The following is a 25,163-nucleotide window of genomic DNA, read 5'->3' as shown; positions in this document are numbered from 1 at the left end:
ACTTTATCAGTCTAATTAATTTTTAGTTTTCTGCAGATTAGCGAGTGCTCAGTATTGGTTTTACCTGCCCGGTTTGTTTCTGGTTTGTTTGTTGCTGTATCTTGTCTCTTTGCAGCTGTTGGCTGCAAACGAACAGACTCTCAACTTTTGTGACTTTCACGACTTTTTGCTCGTTTTCATCAGCTAAAAAAATTGGCACAATACAATTTTTTTTGCTGATATCAGTCCCAGCAGTCCCCTGTCTTTTGCAAACGCTCTTATTTCTGTCTTGTACTGAGACGAATTCTCACAAATATAAATATTGTTTCTATTGTTCGGGTTTACTTTTCTTCTTAACTGTGGTCGAGCACTGTATATTTTGTCTTTATCATCGAAATAGATAAACTTACACATTACACTTGACACAAAGTTGTTTTTGTCCGAAAAATATGCCTTCTTCCGCTATGTTTTTTTTTTCAAACATTTTGTTGAAATTTAAAGTGTACCTTGTTACATTTAAGTGTCCCGGCTTGCATTGAAAAGTAGTTTTTGAATAGTCAAGTAATCCTTGCTTGCTTCTCTTACTTGGATTTGCATTCTATCATTCATATTATCATGTTTTTAATCCAGTTTTTTGAACTTTTACATCATAATCTTTTGTTAAAGCCAGTAATTCCAATAGTTTATTTTGCCAATCACTCACATCGAATGTTCCCTTTTTACTAGTACTCAAGGCAGCCTCTTGATTTATCACAGCACCCACGTTTAATATCGTTAAACAAACGATAAGGATAAAAAACATTGACCTCGTTTTGTAATCTTTTTCTCGTTTCCAAAGATATACGTCTCATTTGATAGTTGATCAGACTTGTTCACTCTGTATTTTGTATGTGAGTTTAAAAACCCTTTAAGGTTGAAAAATATTCAATAAATTAGTATTTTTTAAGCTGTTTTGCTCAATTAGACAGATTTTGGAGAAATGCTCTGGAAAAACAATCGAAAATCTTTTTGTCGAATTGAAATTTTTCATCAATGCATATCAAGTTCGACCGTTTTTCGTCTTACGCCGCAATGGTAAGTCAAAAACGTAAAATAATTCTGCCCTTCGTCGATAAACTAAACATCCCTCCCCCTCGCTTTAAGAAAGGTGATAGATTGCTTAATCGATTTAGTTATTTGAATGTTCGACCAATCATAACGCAGCAAAAATAGTATTCTCAACAGAAAACTCTTATTTGTGTGCTTTATACTAGGATGGAATTTTTTTAGTAGATGCCATAGAAGGAGGGAGGGAGTTAATTGTTGAAAAAATTGCTTAGGTGAAAGTGGAAAAACAATTTATTTATGATTTGGCTAATGCATTTTTTTTAAACAGGCTTTAAAATAGCACGGATCATGAAACCAACTAGCGCGGGTCATTACTCCCATCAACAAACACGAACCGCTTTCGTTATCGCAGAAAACTTTATTACGCTTTCGTTATCGCAGAATAGTTCAAAAGAAAACCAGCCGCACGTTGCTTGCTTCTTTATAAATAGCATATTGAAAAAATCTCACCCTTTCGACCAATTACTGTTACGTTTTCACTTTCTCAACCAGAAAGAGTGAAAAACTGTGTCGGGCGAACCCACCATTTGTTAGATCATGAGCTTGTATTGACTTTCACGACAAAAATCAGCGATTCACGAGCCAGCCAAACTATTATTCCTTTTCAACAGCAAACGATTTTTTTTTTCATTTTTAGATGAAATTTCATCATTTTTAGATGAAATTTCACGAATTAGCTAATTAACTTTATAAATCAGAATTCAACCCAGGGGCGGATTTAGGGGGGGGGGGGCGGACGCCCCTCTCCCTCAGGGATTTGACCCCCTGCCGACCCAAAGGGTCCCCCCTTTGGTACTTTGTAAGAAATCAATTTTTTACCGACCGGCCCTAAAAGTTTTCTAAAGGCGCCTTTGGCGCCAAAATATACTAGCTTTGAGGGGGAGCGCGCGCCAAAAAACGCATTTTTTTGTCAAAATTTTTCAAAAATTGCCCAAAAACGGCTTTTTTGACTGTTTTTTCAAAAATTTGCCTGCGGCGCAAAAAATTTGGCCAAAATAGGGACAAAACCGTGCTTTGGGAGAGCTCGAAAAATCAATTTGGTCGACCTAAAAAAAAAAAAATCGTCAAAATTTTCGAAAATTTTTTGAAAATCCGCCCCCCCCCTCGAGAAAATCCTAGATCCGCCCCTGATTCAACCAGTTCAACTTGCACAGCTTTTGTCTTAAATTTATAAGCCGTAATTCAGAGTTGAGAAAAGTCAACCCATCCAATTTTTAGCAGCCCCCTCATAAATAAAAAACAATAAAATTGTCTAAATTTTGTTAAATTATAATAAAATTGTTCAAATATATGTTTGGACTGTTCTTGAGGTTTGCCTCGAGCGTGCTGGACTGAATTTGAGTAACTTCACAATATCTTTTGGCCATCAATTTAATAGTCTCAATCCATTTTCTTTTGACCATTGATGAGCCCATCGAAAAACAACTATTCTTTGCGCTTCTCAGATAATAATATCTCATTGAGAATTTTGATCAGATTGTTAACATTTCGTTCATCGTTGATTTCGTGGATTTCGAGACAACAATTTTTTTAACGAATTTTTCCATCTCATAAGGATTTTGTTCTCAAATGACTCCAAATAGCCTCGCGCAACTGCGCTTACATTCGCCACGACAGAAAAAGTGCGCTTAAATGCATGTTTCCAGGGTGATCTTTCAAAATAAAAAAAATCCAAATATTCATAATTTAGAAACTGTACTAGTCACATCAGAAAGAAAACCGAGCATTAACATTGAAAAAAAATGTTGAAAATTGGTTGAAAACGCGAAAGCATCCATAAAAACGCCTTAACGTATGTTCTGAAAAAAAGTCAATTTTCAAAAATGGTTAAAACTAATACAAACAAGGATAGCCGGTTACTAAGCAAGTAGCACAGAATGTTCTGACCATAGTCCTAAAAATACAACAAAGAAGTTTTCATCAACTAATTTTAATTTTTTGACGTGTTGTGATAAAAAGAGCTAACCGAGAAAAACTAGATATTGGACAATCATAGTATAATAAGCAATTTTGACTCAGAGAAACAGAAAATAAAAAAATCAAAACTTTGTTCAAGTTTTTTTTAGTTTTCTCAACTTTGCACATTTTTGATAAAGAAAAGGCGATAAAATACTCAAAAAACTAACGTGACTAGGTTTGTTCAAAACCAAGTCTTTACGTTTTAAATTAAGCTATTGTAACCTAGGCTATTTAAGCTATTTAAGCTATTCAAAACTAAGTCTTTACGTTTCAAATTAAGCTATTTAAGTCAATAAAACAAGCTATATTCACTTTGCTCAGATGAATTAGGACAATAAATCAAAAAGTTCAAACCGGTTTTTCTCAACACTGGGAAATTTTTTTAAACTTTTTAAAGTGGTTCAAATCACGACTGAAAGAGCTTTAAGATGATATATCACTCAACCCAGTCCAATGATTATATCTGGTATCTGATTTTGCGCGGAAAACAACAAAAACTAAAGCATGCTTGAATATAAAGTTTGTCCCCAGTCTTAAAGGTCGGAACAAAACCAGATGTGTGATTGTAATTAAGTGAAAAGTATTAATTGTCTTAAAAAAACAATTGTGAAAACCGTTATATATCCCTCTGAAAAGTAAAAACTCCTAAAACTTGGAGTCAAATTAGTACAGAGGTGATTCATTATCGGTCTTTGAAGATCAACTATTTCCATGTCATTCTTTTTTGTTTGGATCTAAAAAAAGTGTAAACGTATTTATAAACTTTTTACAACAATTGAAACGATACAATTTGTTCAAAACACAATTTGTTCAAAACGTTCAAAACAAAAAACAAAGAAGAAGAGTTTTTATACGCTTGACACAAGAATTTGACAAATATCTTAAAAAATGATGTAAATTCAAGGAAAAAAGAATTATACTCTCAATCTGACCAACAAGAAAAAAAAGCTCAATAAAATTGAGTGAGACAGCTCAATGAAAATTCCTAGACTCAAATTTTCAAAAAAAACCTAAGCCTGCGTTTTTGAAATTTCTAAATTTCTTTGTCAAAGTGAATAAAAAAGTAGTATCACGGAAGAAACAGTACCAGGCCAAACTGTGCACTGAATAGGCGCACAATCTAGTGTTTTAGGTCTCTAGCACCCAGAGTCAAGTTTTTTAACTCGTTAAAAGTTTGTCGGAACAACTAAAGACAATGAAAGAACAAAAGAAGAACAAAGAGAACGTCCTTGCAGCGGAATCCGTTCACAATTTACAAATTACACAGTTTGGTCTCTTAATGAATACTTCCGAGCAATAATTTCATCGCGTTTTTGGGAATGCGGATGCAATCAAACTTTTCCCAAAACGCAAGATCACCTGGGAACATTAAACCGTTTTGTTCCGACCACTTATGATAGAAATGAAAAATATTTGTGCTCGGAGTGTTTTTTTCCCGACAAACTTCGTCTTTTTAACTAGCCACTTGTGACAAAATTTTTGATATTATCCAAATGCAATTGTTGTTTTGAGCTCAAAATGTAACAAAGGTTTGTTTTTCATAAAATTATTGCGGTTTTGAAGATTGACATTTGGCTAGTTTGAAACCATTATTTCCTAATTGTTTTTCGCCAATATATACCCGTTATTAAGATATAAGCGGAGATATAAACCCTTTACGAAACTGTTCCATTTGGGCTGATGCATGCTATTTGAACTATTTATTAACTCGGCGAAATATAGTTTTTGCATCTTCAATAGCATGTGGGGGGTCAATTTTCAATTCTTATTTTTTTTCATGTTTTCTGATAACTTCACCAATTTGTTAAGGCGAACACTACTCCATTACTCCATATAAATGAAAAACCAGTCTGAACATTCAGAGCTTTGCTCTGATACGAGCAGTTCAAATCGGATTTGTTAATCAACTTGAAAAAATTCGTTCCGTGAGTCAATTCTTTGATCCCTGTTCAGCCTTCTTTTTGGAGACCAAAGACTTAAGATTTGAAAACGAATCATTTACTGAATCTGACCAAAGTTTACCACGAAACAAAATTCCATAGAGATCCCTTCATGTTGGTTGAAAAAAACCCGCGGTAGGTGAAATATAACTCTTCTATGTAAATCATGAAACCAAAGCATTTTTTCATGTTTTCTGATAACTTCACCTATTTGTTAAGGCGAACACTACTCCATTACTCCATATAAATGAAAAACCAGTCTGAACATTCAGAGCTTTGCTCTGATACGAGCAGTTCAAATCGGATTTGTTAATCAACTTGAAAAATGTCGTTCCGTGAGTCAATTCTTTGATCCCTGTTCAGCCTTCTTTTTGGAGACCAAAGACTTAAGATTTGAAAACGAAGAATTATACTCTCAATCTGACCAACAAGAAAAAAAAGCTCAATAAAATTGAGTGAGACAGCTCAATGAAAATTCCTAGACTCAAATTTTCAAAAAAAACCTAAGCCTGCGTTTTTGAAATTTCTAAATTTCTTTGTCAAAGTGAATAAAAAAGTAGTATCACGGAAGAAACAGTACCAGGCCAAACTGTGCACTGAATAGGCGCACAATCTAGTGTTTTAGGTCTCTAGCACCCAGAGTCAAGTTTTTTAACTCGTTAAAAGTTTGTCGGAACAACTAAAGACAATGAAAGAACAAAAGAAGAACAAAGAGAACGTCCTTGCAGCGGAATCCGTTCACAATTTACAAATTACACAGTTTGGTCTCTTAATGAATACTTCCGAGCAATAATTTCATCGCGTTTTTGGGAATGCGGATGCAATCAAACTTTTCCCAAAACGCAAGATCACCTGGGAACATTAAACCGTTTTGTTCCGACCACTTATGATAGAAATGAAAAATATTTGTGCTCGGAGTGTTTTTTTCCCGACAAACTTCGTCTTTTTAACTAGCCACTTGTGACAAAATTTTTGATATTATCCAAATGCAATTGTTGTTTTGAGCTCAAAATGTAACAAAGGTTTGTTTTTCATAAAATTATTGCGGTTTTGAAGATTGACATTTGGCTAGTTTGAAACCATTATTTCCTAATTGTTTTTCGCCAATATATACCCGTTATTAAGATATAAGCGGAGATATAAACCCTTTACGAAACTGTTCCATTTGGGCTGATGCATGCTATTTGAACTATTTATTAACTCGGCGAAATATAGTTTTTGCATCTTCAATAGCATGTGGGGGGTCAATTTTCAATTCTTATTTTTTTTCATGTTTTCTGATAACTTCACCAATTTGTTAAGGCGAACACTACTCCATTACTCCATATAAATGAAAAACCAGTCTGAACATTCAGAGCTTTGCTCTGATACGAGCAGTTCAAATCGGATTTGTTAATCAACTTGAAAAAATTCGTTCCGTGAGTCAATTCTTTGATCCCTGTTCAGCCTTCTTTTTGGAGACCAAAGACTTAAGATTTGAAAACGAATCATTTACTGAATCTGACCAAAGTTTACCACGAAACAAAATTCCATAGAGATCCCTTCATGTTGGTTGAAAAAAACCCGCGGTAGGTGAAATATAACTCTTCTATGTAAATCATGAAACCAAAGCATTTTTTCATGTTTTCTGATAACTTCACCTATTTGTTAAGGCGAACACTACTCCATTACTCCATATAAATGAAAAACCAGTCTGAACATTCAGAGCTTTGCTCTGATACGAGCAGTTCAAATCGGATTTGTTAATCAACTTGAAAAATGTCGTTCCGTGAGTCAATTCTTTGATCCCTGTTCAGCCTTCTTTTTGGAGACCAAAGACTTAAGATTTGAAAACGAAGAATTATACTCTCAATCTGACCAACAAGAAAAAAAAGCTCAATAAAATTGAGTGAGACAGCTCAATGAAAATTCCTAGACTCGAATTTTCAAAAAAAACCTAAGCCTGCGTTTTTGAAATTTCTAAATTTCTTTGTCAAAGTGAATAAAAAAGTAGTATCACGGAAGAAACAGTACCAGGCCAAACTGTGCACTGAATAGGCGCACAATCTAGTGTTTTAGGTCTCTAGCACCCAGAGTCAAGTTTTTTAACTCGTTAAAAGTTTGTCGGAACAACTAAAGACAATGAAAGAACAAAAGAAGAACAAAGAGAACGTCCTTGCAGCGGAATCCGTTCACAATTTACAAATTACACAGTTTGGTCTCTTAATGAATACTTCCGAGCAATAATTTCATCGCGTTTTTGGGAATGCGGATGCAATCAAACTTTTCCCAAAACGCAAGATCACCTGGGAACATTAAACCGTTTTGTTCCGACCACTTATGATAGAAATGAAAAATATTTGTGCTCGGAGTGTTTTTTTCCCGACAAACTTCGTCTTTTTAACTAGCCACTTGTGACAAAATTTTTGATATTATCCAAATGCAATTGTTGTTTCGAGCTCAAAATGTAACAAAGGTTTGTTTTTCATAAAATTATTGCGGTTTTGAAGATTGACATTTGGCTAGTTTGAAACCATTATTTCCTAATTGTTTTTCGCCAATATATACCCGTTATTAAGATATAAGCGGAGATATAAACCCTTTACGAAACTGTTCCATTTGGGCTGATGCATGCTATTTGAACTATTTATTAACTCGGCGAAATATAGTTTTTGCATCTTCAATAGCATGTGGGGGGTCAATTTTCAATTCTTATTTTTTTTTCATGTTTTCTGATAACTTCACCAATTTGTTAAGGCGAACACTACTCCATTACTCCATATAAATGAAAAACCAGTCTGAACATTCAGAGCTTTGCTCTGATACGAGCAGTTCAAATCGGATTTGTTAATCAACTTGAAAAAATTCGTTCCGTGAGTCAATTCTTTGATCCCTGTTCAGCCTTCTTTTTGGAGACCAAAGACTTAAGATTTGAAAACGAATCATTTACTGAATCTGACCAAAGTTTACCACGAAACAAAATTCCATAGAGATCCCTTCATGTTGGTTGAAAAAAACCCGCGGTAGGTGAAATATAACTCTTCTATGTAAATCATGAAACCAAAGCATTTTTTCATGTTTTCTGATAACTTCACCTATTTGTTAAGGCGAACACTACTCCATTACTCCATATAAATGAAAAACCAGTCTGAACATTCAGAGCTTTGCTCTGATACGAGCAGTTCAAATCGGATTTGTTAATCAACTTGAAAAATGTCGTTCCGTGAGTCAATTCTTTGATCCCTGTTCAGCCTTCTTTTTGGAGACCAAAGACTTAAGATTTGAAAACGAAGAATTATACTCTCAATCTGACCAACAAGAAAAAAAAGCTCAATAAAATTGAGTGAGACAGCTCAATGAAAATTCCTAGACTCAAATTTTCAAAAAAAACCTAAGTCTGCGTTTTTGAAATTTCTAAATTTCTTTGTCAAAGTGAATAAAAAAGTAGTATCACGGAAGAAACAGTACCAGGCCAAACTGTGCACTGAATAGGCGCACAATCTAGTATTTTAGGTCTCTAGCACCCAGAGTCAAGTTTTTTAACTCGTTAAAAGTTTGTCGGAACAACTAAAGACAATGAAAGAACAAAAGAAGAACAAAGAGAACGTCCTTGCAGCGGAATCCGTTCACAATTTACAAATTACACAGTTTGGTCTCTTAATGAATACTTCCGAGCAATAATTTCATCGCGTTTTTGGGAATGCGGATGCAATCAAACTTTTCCCAAAACGCAAGATCACCTGGGAACATTAAACCGTTTTGTTCCGACCACTTATGATAGAAATGAAAAATATTTGTGCTCGGAGTGTTTTTTCCCCGACAAACTTCGTCTTTTTAACTAGCCACTTGTGAAAAATTTTTTGATATTATCCAAATGCAATTGTTGTTTTGAGCTCAAAATGTAACAAATGTTTGTTTTTCATAAAATTATTGCGGTTTTGAAGATTGACATTTGGCTAGTTTGAAACCATTATTTCCTAATTGTTTTTCGCCAATATATACCCGTTATTAAGATATAAGCGGAGATTTAAACCCTTTACAAAACTGTTCCATTTGGGCTGATGCATGCTATTTGAACTATTTATTAACTCGGCGAAGTATAGTTTTTGCATCTTCAATAGCATGTGGGGGGTCAATTTTCAATTCTTATTTTTTTTCATGTTTTCTGATAACTTCACCAATTTGTTAAGGCGAACACTACTCCATTACTCCATATAAATGAAAAACCAGTCTGAACATTCAGAGCTTTGCTCTGATACGAGCAGTTCAAATCGGATTTGTTAATCAACTTGAAAAAATTCGTTCCGTGAGTCAATTCTTTGATCCCTGTTCAGCCTTCTTTTTGGAGACCAAAGACTTAAGATTTGAAAACGAATCAGTTACTGAATCTGCAGGTCACGGCGAATTTTCACTTTTACGTTTGGAAAACCGTCCGCATTCAATTTCAAGCGTTAATGATCAATTATAATATGATTTTAGTACCATTCTCACAATCGATTTTTTTAATCCGAATTTCTAATTTACTTGTTTTGCAGAAAAATCCATTATTATCGATTATAATTGTTTATAATCCTTTTTGTTCGCACAGTTTATTTTTGACCTTCCGCTTGAATTGTTTATATTTTACGCTTTTTGTAGACGTTAGCTTACGTGAAAAATGGGAAAATTGTTTTACCAGTTTTCAAATCAATTCAAATTAAAAGCGTTTTTTTTTTTCATTTCTTCTTGGTTATAGCTGTTTCATGATGCACATTTTAAAGTTTTTTTGACCACCAAAATTTCGGCACACTGCTTTGGTTTCATGATTTACATAGAAGAGTTATTTTTCACCTACCGCGGGTTTTTTTCAACCAACTTGAAGGGATCTCTATGGAATTTTGTTTCGTGGTAAACTTTGCGTTCAGATGAACCAAAGAGTGACAAGACATCACATTTTTTTCCAGATAAAAAATGAATTTCATTCGTGCGGATCGGTTTTATATATATATATATATATATATATATATATATAACTTAAGTTTTTCAGGTACATTAATTGATTTCTTCAACTAGCCATGGTGATAAATTAACCCACAGTATATCAGCAAAATGAGCTATAAAATTTTAAAATTTAAAACTTCAAAATATCGCGTATACCTGGGCTGACATCCTGGGCTGACATCCATGCAAAAAAAGTCTTTTTTACTGTTCCCTACAAAAAGCTTGCCATGCAATTCCATACATGGGTGCTAAGGCAAAATGCTCATCATATATTTCTCAATTATGAAATTGTATGATACGCATTTTTTCAGTAGTTTTTTTTTCAAAAATTTCTCCAAAAGAGTTTTTAAGTAAGTTTTATTCTACATCTCATTTTAATTGAATGCAAAGATATTGGTCATCGAAATTTTTTTATGGAAACAATGCTTATAATGCTTACTCCATTAATGGAAAGTGTGTGATAAACATGTTTTCCATATAAAATTGTTTGATCAGAAACCTTTATAAAAGAGGTTTCTAGATGAATTTAAATGAGCTCACATCTGCACTAAAAAGAATGAGATTTTATTGGTCATCAACGTTTAAATTTTGTGGACAAAAATGTTCTTATCGTACTACAATTTCCCTCAATGAAAATAGTATGACCAGCAATTTTCTTTGGATTTTGATAGTTTCATATAATAAAATTTTGGCTAGTCAAGTGTGTTTCATATATTTAAAAACAGCATCTGTTACAATAAACTCATAGTGTTCTTTTGGCTATATGGGTTTTCTGGTAAGTTTTTTGATTTAGTAAAGCCTTACCTGGAGAATTGGTTCCAAAAGATAGATGATAATTCTAAGGGTTAATTGATGGGCGCATTTTGCCAAAATCTAAAAACGCTGAGTTATCAATGTAATTTCACATAAATGTTATTTGTCAAAGTGAACTATCAGTGAATTTTTGCTAGAAAAAACAGGAAGCTCCGCTAATCAGGCAAAAAGGTTTTCTTAACATCTTGGTGTTTTTTTTCGAAAAAATTTAATTTTAAAATAGCTTAATAGAAAAAATAAGCCAATTTTCAAATTTTTTTTGTGTAAAAAACAATTAGTTTAGGTTTATAACGCATATAGAAACTCAATTATCAAAATGGATTTCTAGCTTATGGAAGCGCTTCGATAACAAAATTCAACAAGACTGCTCGTATCAGGGCGAAGCCCGGAAAGCTCCGTTTGCCTTTTAACGTTTATGGAGCAGTAACAACATAAACGACATAAAACAGTTAAATGTAATAAAACAAAATGAAAAATTATTTTTTCTAAAATTTGAATTTTTTTAAATGAAAATCATCCCCCCACACGCCATATAAAGTACAAAAAAAATTTTGCTCCTTGTAACAAATCTATTATGGCAAATAAGTTTCCTTCAACCAATTTGGAACGATTTCTAAGATGGATTAAATCTCTGCTTACGCGTTAATAGCGCCAATTATATCGCGCGTTAATTGTCCCAAATTGATCAAAATGGCCAAAATGGCAATCTTTAAACCCTCATAAATTTACGAGAAATGATCACAGATGAAATATCGTTTCAAATTTAAGGTCAGGACAACATAGCTTTCGAATGATATTTTTAAAAAAATCCGTCAAAAATGGCTAGTTAAAAAGTCGAAATTTGTCTGAAGAAAAAAAACCCACCCCGAGCACAAATATTCCGTTACTTTCATATCAAAAGTCGGAACAATAATGTTCATTTTACATAAACAAAACTATAGGTTCATTTTTCAAAACACACTGCGACTCTGCCCAAGCAATGAAGATTCTAAACAACGTTTTTTCAGCTTACGAAATGCTCATTGCAATTCTTTTTATTTACTCTCTGATGAATTAGAACAAATTACGTATATGTTTTTGTTGAAACGAGATAGCATATTCCAACGGAGATGAACTCGTCAATATGTAAAAAATTTTATCCCATCAAGTTTTTACGCAGTAAAATTGGAGCTCAGGCGCTGAAAATTAGGCTAAGTATTGCGTAAAACTTTGCTTAAAAATATTTCATTCCTTAATATATAAAAATCAAGTAGACATAGGGGATATCTGATAGATTGATTTAACTTAGATTGGGGAAAATCAAACAAGACTAATCAACGAACAATAAATTTTAGAGTGAAGATTGTATCGGAGACGGATGTCTGAACAAAAATGCGAACGAAGGCAGAGGATACGATAGTGACGCAAACTTGAACTTTAAGGCAACAAACTTAACTAGATTTCTGATTAGCTATCTTTCCTCGAACAATCATTTTTCAACCGCCGTTAACTCACTATGTAATAAAACTTCCAATCATAGTGTAAGTTTCCCGCAAAGCAGTTTTGGCCGAAACCTCCTTGAGCGATAGTGTTTACTTGAACCATTGATGCCAAACAAAAAATCTCTTAAGAAACTCTCTTTATTGTCGGTCGTGATATCAAAAATCATCGTATAGATGTACAAAGAACCTGTCAAAAACCAGCAAGCTAACCACTCGGATTCATGAAGGCAGTAAATTTAAAAATCTAGAAATTTAGAAATCTAGAAGGAGGAAAATCTCAAATAATACGAACAAAATTCAAAGCTCTCACAGGATTGTTCAACAGGGTTGTTAAATCAGTTTATTCAAATTTCGAACCAACGGAATTATGAAAAAACGGTCTGAAAAGAAACAAAAAAGTTGAAACTTCGAATTTATTGCTTCTCTTCAGCTTTATTTTTTCATGATTCCTTTGTTGAAAATTTTGGAAAACTGATTTAACAAGTTGACGGTAAACTTTCACGGAACTTTTAAGATGAGCCAAAAAGTATTGTTTTCCTGGTCTCAAATTCAAAACGATAATTCACATGAGATCATTTCGGTAAAAATATGGGAGTTTAAAGATTCCCTAGTTTATTTGAAATGCCAATCTTGCTAGATTCTTGGGAAGGAATGAAAAATTTGCTCGAATGCTGCGAGAACTCTGAACGTTTTTAGTTCCCAATTGTATTCTTTTATTTACTTAAAGTTTTTACTAAAATTAATTGTTAAGTTTTTATAGCTGCCTCGAAAAACTGAATCAACAGAAACCTCTGTAATGCTATGGTTTTTATAATACATTTGTCTGTTTGAGGAATGCAAGCTACTTTCAAGAATGCAAGATTTTGCCAGGCTCTTTAAGATTTGCATTCACTTAACTACGTAGAAAGTTTCTTGATGAGTTATAACCAAGCCCGGTTCAAACCAATCCAAACATGAAAAATTTTTCAGCAGAAAAAAAGTAAAAAATAAATATTTGCATAAGTTATAAATTATAACTTATGCAAATATTTAATTTTTACTTTTTTTGCTTAAAATTTTTCATGTTTGGATTGGTTAGTGGTTAAAAAGTTCAAATAAAAAACACAAACTTTTTTTTCAAGTTTTAACTCTTGTCTTTTAATTTGAAAAGTTTGGCTGAGAACATTCGCTTTGCATGCATTCGTGCAATTTACTTTTGTTTTTCTTTCGCCTTAGGAGCTTGAATCGTCTCAAAATTAAACATTTTTAGCAATCACCGATTGATTACCAACCATTTTTCTCAATTCTGTACTCCATGTGAAAACCAGTGATGCTGTGAACTTGAAAAATAATTTGCCTGTGAATATTTTTCTGAAAAATGATGGGGGCTTGAAAGGTGCAAATTTGGAAACTTTGCGGCAAAAAGGCTCGAGTTTATTTGTGGTATTAACTTGTGAGCATCTGTTTATCCGCTGATAAACCGCTCCATTATGAGTTGAGGCAGGGTATTCTTTGCTTGACGCTAATTTGTTTAGCTTATGATAACGTTTAGGCAAGTTGTTCAAAAACATGATTTTTTCAAATCCAACTCAAAACCAAAGTCATTTGTTTAGGCTGACTGGTTCAAAGCAAGCGGTTAAAAAGGCACACAATTTTTTATTACGCATTTGTTGCATCACAATATGAAAACGAAAAAACTGTGAAAACTTTGGGAAAATTGAGCAATTTCTCTAACATAAAAGATGCTTATGTAGGTAAGCACTTGATATTTTTTGAGCAATTTCTGATACGATGAAGTCCGATTGAAAGAGTTCTGATTCACATATTTTTTTTTGTTTTCGACCAATAAACTTTTGAAACTGGTCTAAGCCAACATATATTCTTCTCATAGATATCTCAAGCTAGATATTTCATATTTTGTGATCAAAAATCTGTAATTATTATGACGTGCATCGACTTCGTGTTTCAAATTCGAATTCAAACATTCCCATGATGATGATGATGACTGTTTTTCCGTTTTGATCTGGCTTAGAGTCCTTGTTTGATTTGTTCCAAATGGCAGTGACAGTGAGCAGAGTTAGTTCCTGTCAGATTTGAGAAGCAAGAGGAGGAAGATGAATAAGAAGACGATATCTATGTAGAGCATGAGTGCGCAGAATACATACTCCTCCATCATGACGTGATGGCGAGACCAGTTGAGGATCAGCCAAGTGCTCGCCAGCAGAATCTACAGCCACACAAACAGCCGCAAAGAATTATTCATGATAAAAATATCCAAATTTATTTATTTTTAATATTTAAAGACTGTAATTGGCCAACTTCGCTAGCAAATTCATTTTTCTTCAGCGGGGTAGTCGGTAGTCTTCTCTCTTTTCTTGTATAGAAAAAACTCAATCATAGCAAGTCGTCAAAATATTTATAGAGTTTTCCTTAAGGGTTTATATTATCAACCAGGGGCGGATCTAGGATTTTATCGAAGGGGGATTTAAAAAAGGGGGACCTTTTTTTTAGGTCAACCAAATTCAAATAGTTTTTCTGAGGTCTCCCAAAAATAGATATCTCAAAATAGCTTTTGGCCTTTTTTGCATCTGGCCTAGCAGGGTTGTTTGCCAAAATGAGTATTTATAGGGTTTTATGGGAGCTTGTAAAATCAATTTGATATTGACGTCACTTCTCAAGTAAAACCACTCACCAGGGAAACAGCAGCGACACCGATGGACGCAAATACAGTGGGCAGTATCTGAAACGACTCACATCCAAATGGATAATCAAGTCTAAATTACACGCAACTCAAGTCCAATATGATTACACAGAAACATTTTCAGCTCTTTAACGGCTAGGTTTTTGTAGCAAAGAAGCCGAAGGATTGGTTTGTTTGAGTTGAAAATATTATCTAATATAAATCTTTGTATGTGTCTGGGTTTTGAAATCTCAACCATTTTCTTGTTTCATTTTTTTTTCTTTGAGTTTAACAAGTTTTCATACAAAATAATGAAATTAAGGCTTCAAAAAGAATCAGATTTTTGTGTATTCTTTGTATAGTGCTCACATTGTTGTATGTCCAAATGGACATGATGGCCAGACTGAGTATGGCCATGCAAAGTGAGAAGACGACGATGAAGACAGGGCCCAGTGCTATCTTGGTCTGGCAGCCGAAGAGGGTCATGCAGAAACAGATGACAACTAGACAGGCCGTGGCCTCAGCCACCACCACCTCCCCCACTATGCTGCACAAACATTTAAAACTTAAAGATTTTCTTCTTTGTTTCACAAAAAATATAGAGATATCAGCTTTATGATGACACTTGAATTTTTGCTGAGCAAATGATTTGCAAATTGAGTTTGAAATCAGGTTAAAACTCCTTGTGCAAGATTTGGATCTTGTGAACGACTCACGTGAATAAATTTTCCTCGCATAAAACTTTCATGCAAGTGAGGTAAAATTCAGTTTTGTACGAGTTGTCGAAAATACTTGAATCACAGAATGCTTTGAACTTTCATTTGTTTCCAAACTTTGATACCACGAAACAGTTTGTGTTTTATTGTGCTTTCATGCCTGGCAACCACGCCCACCATGCATCCACTAGCAATGGACTGAAATAATCCAAAGTCTTACCTCGTATAAGATAACTTGTCGGATCGGGGTCCTAGATGAAAGACGCGCCGCATCTAGATCCAGCCCCAAATTACATAGACGGGCAGCGTGTTTGAATCTAATGCTTGGTCGCGAGAGTCTGGTTGCGCCATATCGCCTCAATCGCAAAAGTAGCGACGAATTTTTCTGGGTCGCAAAAGTGTGGACATGCCAAAATTTAATCGCAAAAATATAGACTTAGTCACGGTCCTAGACCGTGACTAAGTCTATATAAAAATAATTATCGCTGTTTTCTATGACAGTTTGTCTCCTCTCTCAAAAAAAGCGCGATATTTTTTGAGTATTAGTTTTGTTTGACTTAAAAAAATAATAAAAATTATGTTGGCTGTTGATGAAAGTTATAGCAATGCGTACGAGTATGGCAAGGAATATGTAGTTGTAGGGGACCCTTCGTCTCGCAGTTTTGCAGAAATAGATCACAACTACCACCGCCAAGAACACCGCACTAAAAAAAAGAGAAAAACTGCGATAGACACATACTTGCATTCAAAAGAGAATGCCCCGACAAAAAAAATTGTGCAGTATTAGCAGGGGCGGGTCTAGGATTTTCTCGAGGGGGAGGGGATTTTCAAAAAAAATGTTGAAAAAAATTTTGTCGGTTTTTTTTGTACGACCAAATTGATTTGCTGAGCTCTCCTAAATCACGATGAAGAACCCATTGCGACCAAATTTTTTGCGCCGCAGGCAATTTTTTGAAAAAAAAACAAACAGGAACAAAAAGGCATTTTTAGGCACTGTTTGAAAAACTTTGACCGAAAAATTGCATTTTTTTGGCGCGCGCTCCTCCTCAAAATTAGTATAATAGGCGCTTTTAGAACAACTTTAGGATCGGTCAGCCAAAAAGGGATATCTCAAAAAAGTACAAAGGGGGACCTTTAGGTCGGCAGGGGGTCGAATCCTTGAGGAAAAAAAAAACGTCCAAGCAGCCCCCCCCCCCCTAAATCCGGCGGTGAGTACAAAAAAATTTAGTACTGTTTAGTATCTCACCATGCGATGCCCAGCATGAAATAGCGTCTATTAGGGTTCGCCTCAGGATCACTATTGATGAAGTCTTTCACTGGCTTTACAAATACAAATACAGACACGATTCCAAAAGTCACCAGCAGTTGGAAGCTCAGGATTCCGTACACCTATAGAAACTGATTAATTTGTTAAAAAGAAACTGACCAATTTTGTCAAAAAAGTTCATACAATACCCGCAGTGAGAATTCAAGGATAAAAATCTATTAAAATCGATTTTTGTGATCAAAATATTGGCTTTAAAATAATTTATAATTACACTTTCGGACCACTCAGTTGATTATAATCTATTATTTCCAGAGAAAAAAAATCGATTATAATCAATTTAAATTCCATTATAAAGGATTATACCGGATAACAGTCCTCATCTTTCTTCCAATTTTCTGCAAATTTGCAGGGAGGTGGCGGTAAGTGAAGAAAGTAAGAATGGTGGGAGTTAGTATTAAGTATTTAGGGGGAGGGGAGACAAATAGAGAAATACAACTAGAAAATAACACAGTTTTTTACTGTAGCCAAAAATAAAACCCAAGTTAGCAATTGCAACATTCAAGTTTTGAATATTTGGTTTTCCAGGCTTAAGAAAATCTAGGCTCTTACTAATAAAAATTTATTATAATCCAATATAATCCATTTAGTTAGATAAAAATGGATTATTTTGTTTTCTACTTTGTTTGTTTTATAATCGCTTATTGATCCATTTTAATCGATTTATTTTAGAATTTTATGCTGACAGACCAAGCATCGGTTATTATCCATGGATCCTCTTTGCGGGTGAGCTTGATTTTTACTGCAACTGAATCCCGATGTATCACGGATTTGAGCCAATTTGTCAGGCATTTAGCCTCTATCTTTAGCAAAATTAGAGCCCTGAAAGTTCCGACTGCTTTCTAAAATCTATGGAGCAGTAATCACAGGAAAAAAATTAAATGCAATAAAAAAACTGTTTTTTGTTCCAAATTGAGTTTTTTTGTGAAAACTATCAACCTAAACTCCATATAAAGTAGAAAGGGATAAATTACGCTCGTAGTAACAAATCAATTATGACATATAAGCTTCCTTCAACCAATTTGGAACGATTTCTAAGACTGAATTATAATAATAATAATAATAATAATCATAATAATAATAATAATAATAATAATAATCATAATAAATTGTTTCCAAACGATTTCTAGTTACCAAGTTATTTATAAAAATTTATAAATACAAATTAGAATCGTTTGTGAGAACACCATTAAGCCAACAAGGCCAGTTTTCAATTAATCTGCGCAAAATGGCAATCGTTGAACACCCATAACTTTACGAAAAATTTACTGAACCACAGGTAAAGTATTTTTTCAAGTTTAAGCTCAGGACAGCAATACATTTTGAATGATAAATAGTTCGCTTAAAAATAAAAAAAAGTACGAAAGGCGGAACAAAAAGGGAACTAAAAGATTTTTCTTGTTTAGGCTCATTCATTCCATTTCATTGTAGTATTAGAGTACATCTCACTTTTTGGATGTTTTTTGTACTATTCAAGAGTGGTGGAAAATACTTTGAGAGGATCGTTTTAAAAACTTTAGATTTCAAGGCTCCAGCAGTCAAAAACTTCAAAGCCTACGACAATTCTTTAATGATTTTGGTTCTTTAGTAGTTGAGTGGCGAGTTTTAAGCCAAAAAGACACTACATTTGATAGTCTAGAAAAAGAAACAATATTAAGAGAGGATTTTTCCTGCTCCTCTGACGGTGAAGATTTCACTCTGGCGTTGCATCGGCGCAAAATATTTTAAAAAAGCCCAAACAAAAATTTCACTTTCGGTTAAACTGATAAAATAAGCGTGTCATAAAGCTTGGTTCTTTGAAATATGTTTTTTTTTGCAGTGTTTCTGTTAAAAAAACATCAGAGTAAGATAGTGCTGATACAAAACTGAATTCAAGGTTACATTCTGTGAGAAATGAACTAAACTACTGCCAAAAAAACTAGTTTACATTTTTGTTCATAAATACACTAGCTCAGAAAATAACAGAGTTTTTTTAAACAAAATTTCCTCGAAACACTATTAAGCAGGTAACTTACGTGTTATGTTAAGCTATGTAGTATTACTATTTGTGTCTTCAAGATTGCAAGGAGCCTTCTTCAAATTTCTTCGAAAATGACAGAAAACACCTTTTTTTAATTCTTGAAAACGCATATCTCAACGCTAGAGGCCATAATAAGTTACCACTGATGTGTTGTCAAACGCGTTCTAAGTTCTTGATGCAATTGCAGAAATTTTTAATTGATTCGGATCTGAATTTTCGAATTGTATATATATATAATCAAAAGTCGAAAGCATGATCAACTAATTTAAAGATATTAGAGAATGTTTCAAATAGATTAAATCCTCTTTCGGAAAGACTGTTCTTGTTGCATATTCAAAAGACTCTTATGAAGTTTTCATCATTGGTTTGATGATTGGTTTGATCATATAAAAAAGACTGTTTTGCAACATTGTTTTCATTTATAAAATTATCACCTGAGCTCTTCTACGGAAAATGACAGAGGGCTTACCTTGCTTATAAAACCATGTCTGAGTGAGACATCTAAGCACTTTGATATTTCGCACTGGGAGTCTGCAGGGCGGTTAATGTGGTGAGCTGCCTCTATATTCTCCTCACGAGTGGCTCTAGCACCACCTGAAAATTAATTGCATCAGAATTTTAGTGAAATACCAGCTGAGTGGTTGATAGATTGGCTAGTAACCAAATATCAGTGCGGATTATCTTTTTACAGATTAGTAAAATGATGCTTTAAGCTTCAATGAACGTAATGAAGATAATTATATAAGTTGACATGATTTTTTTGTCTAAAAATAGTATTTAAAATGTTCACGCTCATGGTTTGATTTGTTTTCAAGTTCAGTTCATTTCTTTCGTTGAAAAGAAGGCAAAATCCGCTATCGTAGATAATAAAGACACAAATCACAAAACAAACGTGATCGATTTTTAGTTTTGAATTGGCATTGATTTTTATTTAGCATTTTTCAATAAAAACCTTTGATTCAGTTTTCCCAAATTAGATCCCGAATTATTATATAGATTCCCAGTTCGGCTATATGCTTCGACCCAGTTCGGCTGCATGTTTTGACCCAGTTCGACTTGATGTTTCAATCGCGTTCGAATTTATCTTCGGACCCATTTTGACTTTTTTTCCACCCTATTCGAATTCATCTTTTGACCCTAGACCTTGTGATACATTTTGGTCGCAAAATGACACCTGATTCGTCCACTTCGATTGAAAATCGAAAATTGAACCCTGGTTGTTGTCAATTAGTGACTATAGTATATTTCGTCAATTTTGTCAACAGAAAAAGCATATCTGTTACTGCAGCTTGTAAACATTTTTGTTTTGTTCAGTAACTACCGCTTTCAGCAATGAAAAATCAGAGACAACCTAGTAAACTACTTATTGCAAGCGAAAAATGAAAATTCAGATTGTTTTGCAGCAAAGCGAAAATAAATAAATTTGTAGTTCCCAAAAAAAGTGAGCAGCTTTGGCACCGATTAATGACTGAGTTAAGTTTTCTAAATCTGGTGCTACTAGCACACCAGTTTTAGTAAGTTGATGGCAATTATCAGCAGTTCATAGCATTTAACAGCAATTGTCAGCCTTGTTACCATATGATCTGAGTGTTTCTTCTTGGTTTGCTATAGGCAGTTTTTAGACTTAGTTTATAGACTCACATTTTCAATAATTCAGAAAACGGTAGTTGTTGCACAATTTTAAAATCTCGGATTGAAGTGACTCATTTTCAATCTCGATCAATGTATTTGAAAAAAACATTTGACTGAACTACTTGAGACAAACGTTCCAAAAACTAGTTCAATGACATTTGGGTTGCTTTTCTTCTCATTATCTCATTTGCTAGATATTTTAACAACTAAAATAGCTCCAAAAGAACAAAGTACTGACTTCTTGATTAGCACCTTTTTCTGTGTATTGTCGAGTAGGTTTTCAAGGTTAGTTTTTACAGAAAACAAATCTGTATCTGCATAGATTGCATATAAGAACACAATTTTTCTGTGCAAATTTTCAAATTTTATTTCAGACGCAATTCAATTTACTTTTTACCTCATAAAATTAGCAAAAGTTAGTTTTCAGTCCGTTTTTGAAAAAAAAAAAACAAAAAAAAATTTAGCGAAAATTTTTCTGAACGAACAACTTTTGTATTGTCTGCCAAAGGAAGAACTTGAAAAGAAAAAAAAATGAAAAAATGACAAGGAAACTGTTCGCTAAGCTAAAAACCTTGAAAAACAGCATGTTTGTCTTAACAATTAGAAACAACTACGCATGTATGCTTTGTAAATCCGAATTCACTCAATCAAGTGAATTTGTTTATTGAAACAAAGTGGGTGGTGTTTATTAAATCAAATATGAAGTTTGCTGGAGCATGATTTCAACTCGCAAAGTACAGGATCCTAAAAGGACATATTCCAAAATTTTGAGAAATGTGAGGAGTAAAAAGGTTCAAATCACAATCTGTATCAGAAGCTAATAGTAAATGTGGCAAACTAAAATCAAGACCAGACAACATCTGATACTCCATATCATTAAAAACTAAAGCCGATATGTTGTGTAAGCATTTTCTCAAGAAAGAAACTTGAAAGTTCAAAAAGTACGATTATTTTTAAGATACTCGAAATTGAAGCGCAGTTGACATTTGGCATTGGGAAGCAGTTGAGGATAATTAAATATGCAAAAAAAGCCTTTCAGCAAGGTGCATTACAGCAGTAGCAACAACTTCTGCAACAGACTTCCTCAAATAGAGATAGCCAACAGCAAGAACGACTGAATCAGGAGCAAGGAAGCACGAGCTTCAATTTTTCCCAAAAATTAATTCCAAAACTTGGAAAAACCCAAACAAATGAATCAACAGCCTCCGATTGTAAAAACAAGAAGAAATAAAAACGATTTTTGTTGAAACACTTTTTCTGAAAGAATAGTTTTTGTAATTTCTGGCCATGCAGGAACGTAAAGGTAAAACAAAAGGGAAAAAATGACAAAGAAATTTTTCGCTAAACTGAAAATCTTGAAAAACAGCATGTTTGTCTTTTCAATTGGAGACAACTACGCAATTATGCTTTGTAAAATTGAACCCAATCAATTTTTAAAATGGAACAAAGAAGATAGTGTTTATAACATAAATAATGAAGTTTGCCTGACTGGTGGAATACATCTGCTCTAGAAATACTGATAGACGAAATTGTTTTCTAGCTGCATGCTCGTTTTTTTTCGCAAAAATTTAACATTTTTTGTATATTTTTGAAACGAAGTTTGTATGATGGGTTTGATAAGTATAAAACTCCTTCAAGGACTATTAACCTAAATGATTAAAAACTTAACATTCTTACGCATTTATGCATGGCGCAGGTTTTTTTTTGAAGAAACTGAAATCATTGAAGAAGCCACGCTTTAATCATTTATCTTGAAACAAAAACAGATTGGCAGACTGGCTTGGCAATTTTTAGATTCAATGATGTCTGTGTAAGGACAAAGTTCAACCAAAGTTGCCGGTTACCGTGCAAGTAGCACAGAATCTTAGCACAGAAGTAGCACAGAACGATTGTAGTCTTAAGAAACATTTTCGGAGGAAAAAAAAACTTTTTTTTTGAAATTCATGTCAATTCTTCTGCTCGGTGTGATTAAATGATCAGAGCAAAAAAAAAGTACCCTGAGCATATTCTATAATCATTGTAAAATAGGCCAGTTGAAAAATATTTTTGTAGAAAATTGACTGAAAACGAAAAAAGAATCAAAAAAAAATTTCTCAAATTTCAAAAAAAAAATTGATAACTTTTTACAGAATTTTTTGATTCCAATAATGCCGCTGAACAACTCCAAAAACTAACTTTACCAGACTGAAGTTAAGTTTTTACGGCTTAAAGTAAACATAAATAAGCTATTGTAAGCCTGCATGTTCACCTTATTAGATCGAAACTTTTCTCGAGATAGAGATTTTTTGAAATGGTTATAATGTCGTTCGAATCACAACTGAAAGGGCTTTAATATGATAGTTTGTTAGACTTAATCCGATGATTGCTCGTGACACTTTATTTTGCGTGGAAAAAAACTAAGACACCCTATACCAAAAATCCTCCGTATTTTTCACATGGTCGGAGCAATCATTAAGATTTACTTGAGTGTTGAGTGAAAGATAAGAATGATCATTTGTGCTTGACCTTACACCCTAACAGAAACAAATTGTTGGTGAGAAAACTTGCAAATGTAAAAGTTTATTTTTGTGACTTTTCTATCTTTATAACTTTTCATTAATAAAACAGTTGGAGCAAAAGAAAACCATAATTTGCTCGATATTGTAGAAAATAAACCCTATACCAAGGGTCGAAAATAATCCTACAGGTTGTCATTCAATTTAGAGAGACAAGTAGGATTTTTGAAAGATATCGGCTCTCTCTGGAATCTGACTGGCTGTTTTTGGATACATTGCACAGACTAATAAAAAGACCAAGTCGTACGCTTCCTCCAGCAAATTTTACTTGCTTAAAATTTAATGAAGTGATCACTCACAGAAAAAGTTTTCTTCTACAATCACGACTTGCTGTTTTTATTGGATAGTCTGTCCTCGACAATCAAGGTTTTTTGTTCTTTTCAATGATATTTCAATTTCAAACTCCAGTGTCATTCCAATAAAAGCAAATAAAATTTACTAGACGAAGCTTACGACTTAGTCTTTTTAATAATAAGTGCAATGTTTCAAAATCAACCAAGATGTTAGCGCAAAGAAAACTCTACTAGTCTAATTTAAATTCCCAGGACACAACGGGGAGTTTGGCTGCATCCAATCAGCAGTTAATCATCAGCAGAAATTCAAAAAAGTTGAATTTTGATGAACTTAAAATATCAAGTATCTCGATAAGACTGATACGATGAGTTTTCGAGGATCACTACTCAGTAGAGCAAATAAATCACAGTGAAGCTGAATTAGCTGAATAATCAATTTTGAAGTTTTTTGCATGGACTCTAAATTCATTTTATCAGTATCAAATTTCCCTAATTAGGACAGACGAAGACTAACTGGAGCATGATTTCATCTTTTTAAAATCAAGACCGGACGGATATCCGATACTTAATATCATTAGCAAAAAAAGCCGATACGATATGAAAACAACTTATCCACGAAAAAGCTTGAAAGTTCAAAAAATACAGTTACTTTTAAGATACTCGAAATTTAGCGCACTTGACATTAGGCATTGGGGCATACCCAAAAACTTGGAGATACCCAAACAAGTAAACCAACAGTCTCCGATTTTAAATTCAAGAAGAAGAAAAAAGAAATATAAAGCAAAAGTTAGAAATACTACAAAACAAATAGTGGAGGAGTCTTACCCAATTAAAACGTTATCAAAAAGGAAATTTAATTCCATTCAAATCATAGTCCTAGTTTATAATAAACACTGCTGAAGAAACTCATATTAAAGTGTTTGATTGTTACAGTTTTCACTTATGCTGTGGGTTTGTATCTATTAAAGCATCAACCGGTCAGTTTGAACAAAAAGTTTTGATCTCTATTAGTTTTTTTTTTAATTCTCCCATTTTTGCCTGTACCGAGTAACCTTAATATACATTTCCACAGATCATATGTTCTGGTTGCTGAACTAAAAATGGATTTGGCAGAAAATAGTAACAAAGTTGAGCTGCAGAACAGGCCCGAACACATTTTGTTCGATTGAAAGCAAGCGCTGATTTCGAAGTTAAATAATCAATTTAAGCGATTGTTCCGACCAGATCATTGCGTCAGCGGAGAAGAAATTGCTACTTAGCGGACTGTACGCTTTTCAACCGTCTTTCACCCGTGCCTCAAAGAAAACTCAACAGGCTCAAGGAGATGGCTTGATTAATTATTAAAGCCTGGGTCGCTTTTGCCAATGTACTCCATTTTTTGCAATGTTCAAACTATAGTACTGAAGTTTTGGGCATCTAAGAAACACTCGAAAAAAAAACTTTCAGACCTCTTATAGCGTCATCGTAATTAGGAAGATAGGGTTGTTGCGGTTCCACACGGCCGTATTTTGTAGTCCTTGTTCCAGTGGATCCATTATGTGGCTCTAGTATTTTGTGAGACATGTTAAAAGAAAACTTCAATCGAGGTTTTTGATCAAAGTTAATGCAAGTTATTTACTGAGATTCGTATTTTTGATGTTGACAATCAAATGTTTTGTTTACCGCTCAAACCAGAGTTTAACCATCTGAAATGCTAGCAAAATAGTAAATCACGATTTCTGAAAAT

At 33.7% G+C, this 25,163-nt stretch overlaps 1 protein-coding gene across 1 annotated transcript in view; it reads right to left on the bottom strand.

Moving 5' to 3' along the window:
* Positions 1–25,125, bottom strand: part of LOC134848703 (uncharacterized) — a 34,837-nt gene extending 9,712 nt beyond the window's left edge. The window contains exons 1-8 of the mRNA XM_063866218.1: positions 24,886–25,125; positions 19,427–19,551; positions 16,860–17,002; positions 16,227–16,317; positions 15,774–15,811; positions 15,267–15,444; positions 14,910–14,957; positions 14,297–14,444 (exon numbers count right to left, since the gene is read on the bottom strand). Of these exons, the coding sequence (XP_063722288.1) occupies positions 14,297–14,444; positions 14,910–14,957; positions 15,267–15,444; positions 15,774–15,811; positions 16,227–16,317; positions 16,860–17,002; positions 19,427–19,551; positions 24,886–25,000 (886 nt within the window). The 5' untranslated portion in view covers positions 25,001–25,125. The remainder of the gene's footprint in view (positions 1–14,296; positions 14,445–14,909; positions 14,958–15,266; positions 15,445–15,773; positions 15,812–16,226; positions 16,318–16,859; positions 17,003–19,426; positions 19,552–24,885) is intronic.
* Between the last annotated feature and the right edge of the window lie 38 nt (positions 25,126–25,163).

The sequence above is a fragment of the Symsagittifera roscoffensis genome, chromosome 6, assembly GCF_963678635.1.
Source record: "Symsagittifera roscoffensis chromosome 6, txSymRosc1.1, whole genome shotgun sequence".
Lineage (NCBI taxonomy): Eukaryota > Metazoa > Xenacoelomorpha > Acoela > Convolutidae > Symsagittifera > Symsagittifera roscoffensis.
Note: the sequence above shows the minus strand (reverse complement) of the source record. Positions and strands in the feature narration are given on the sequence as shown.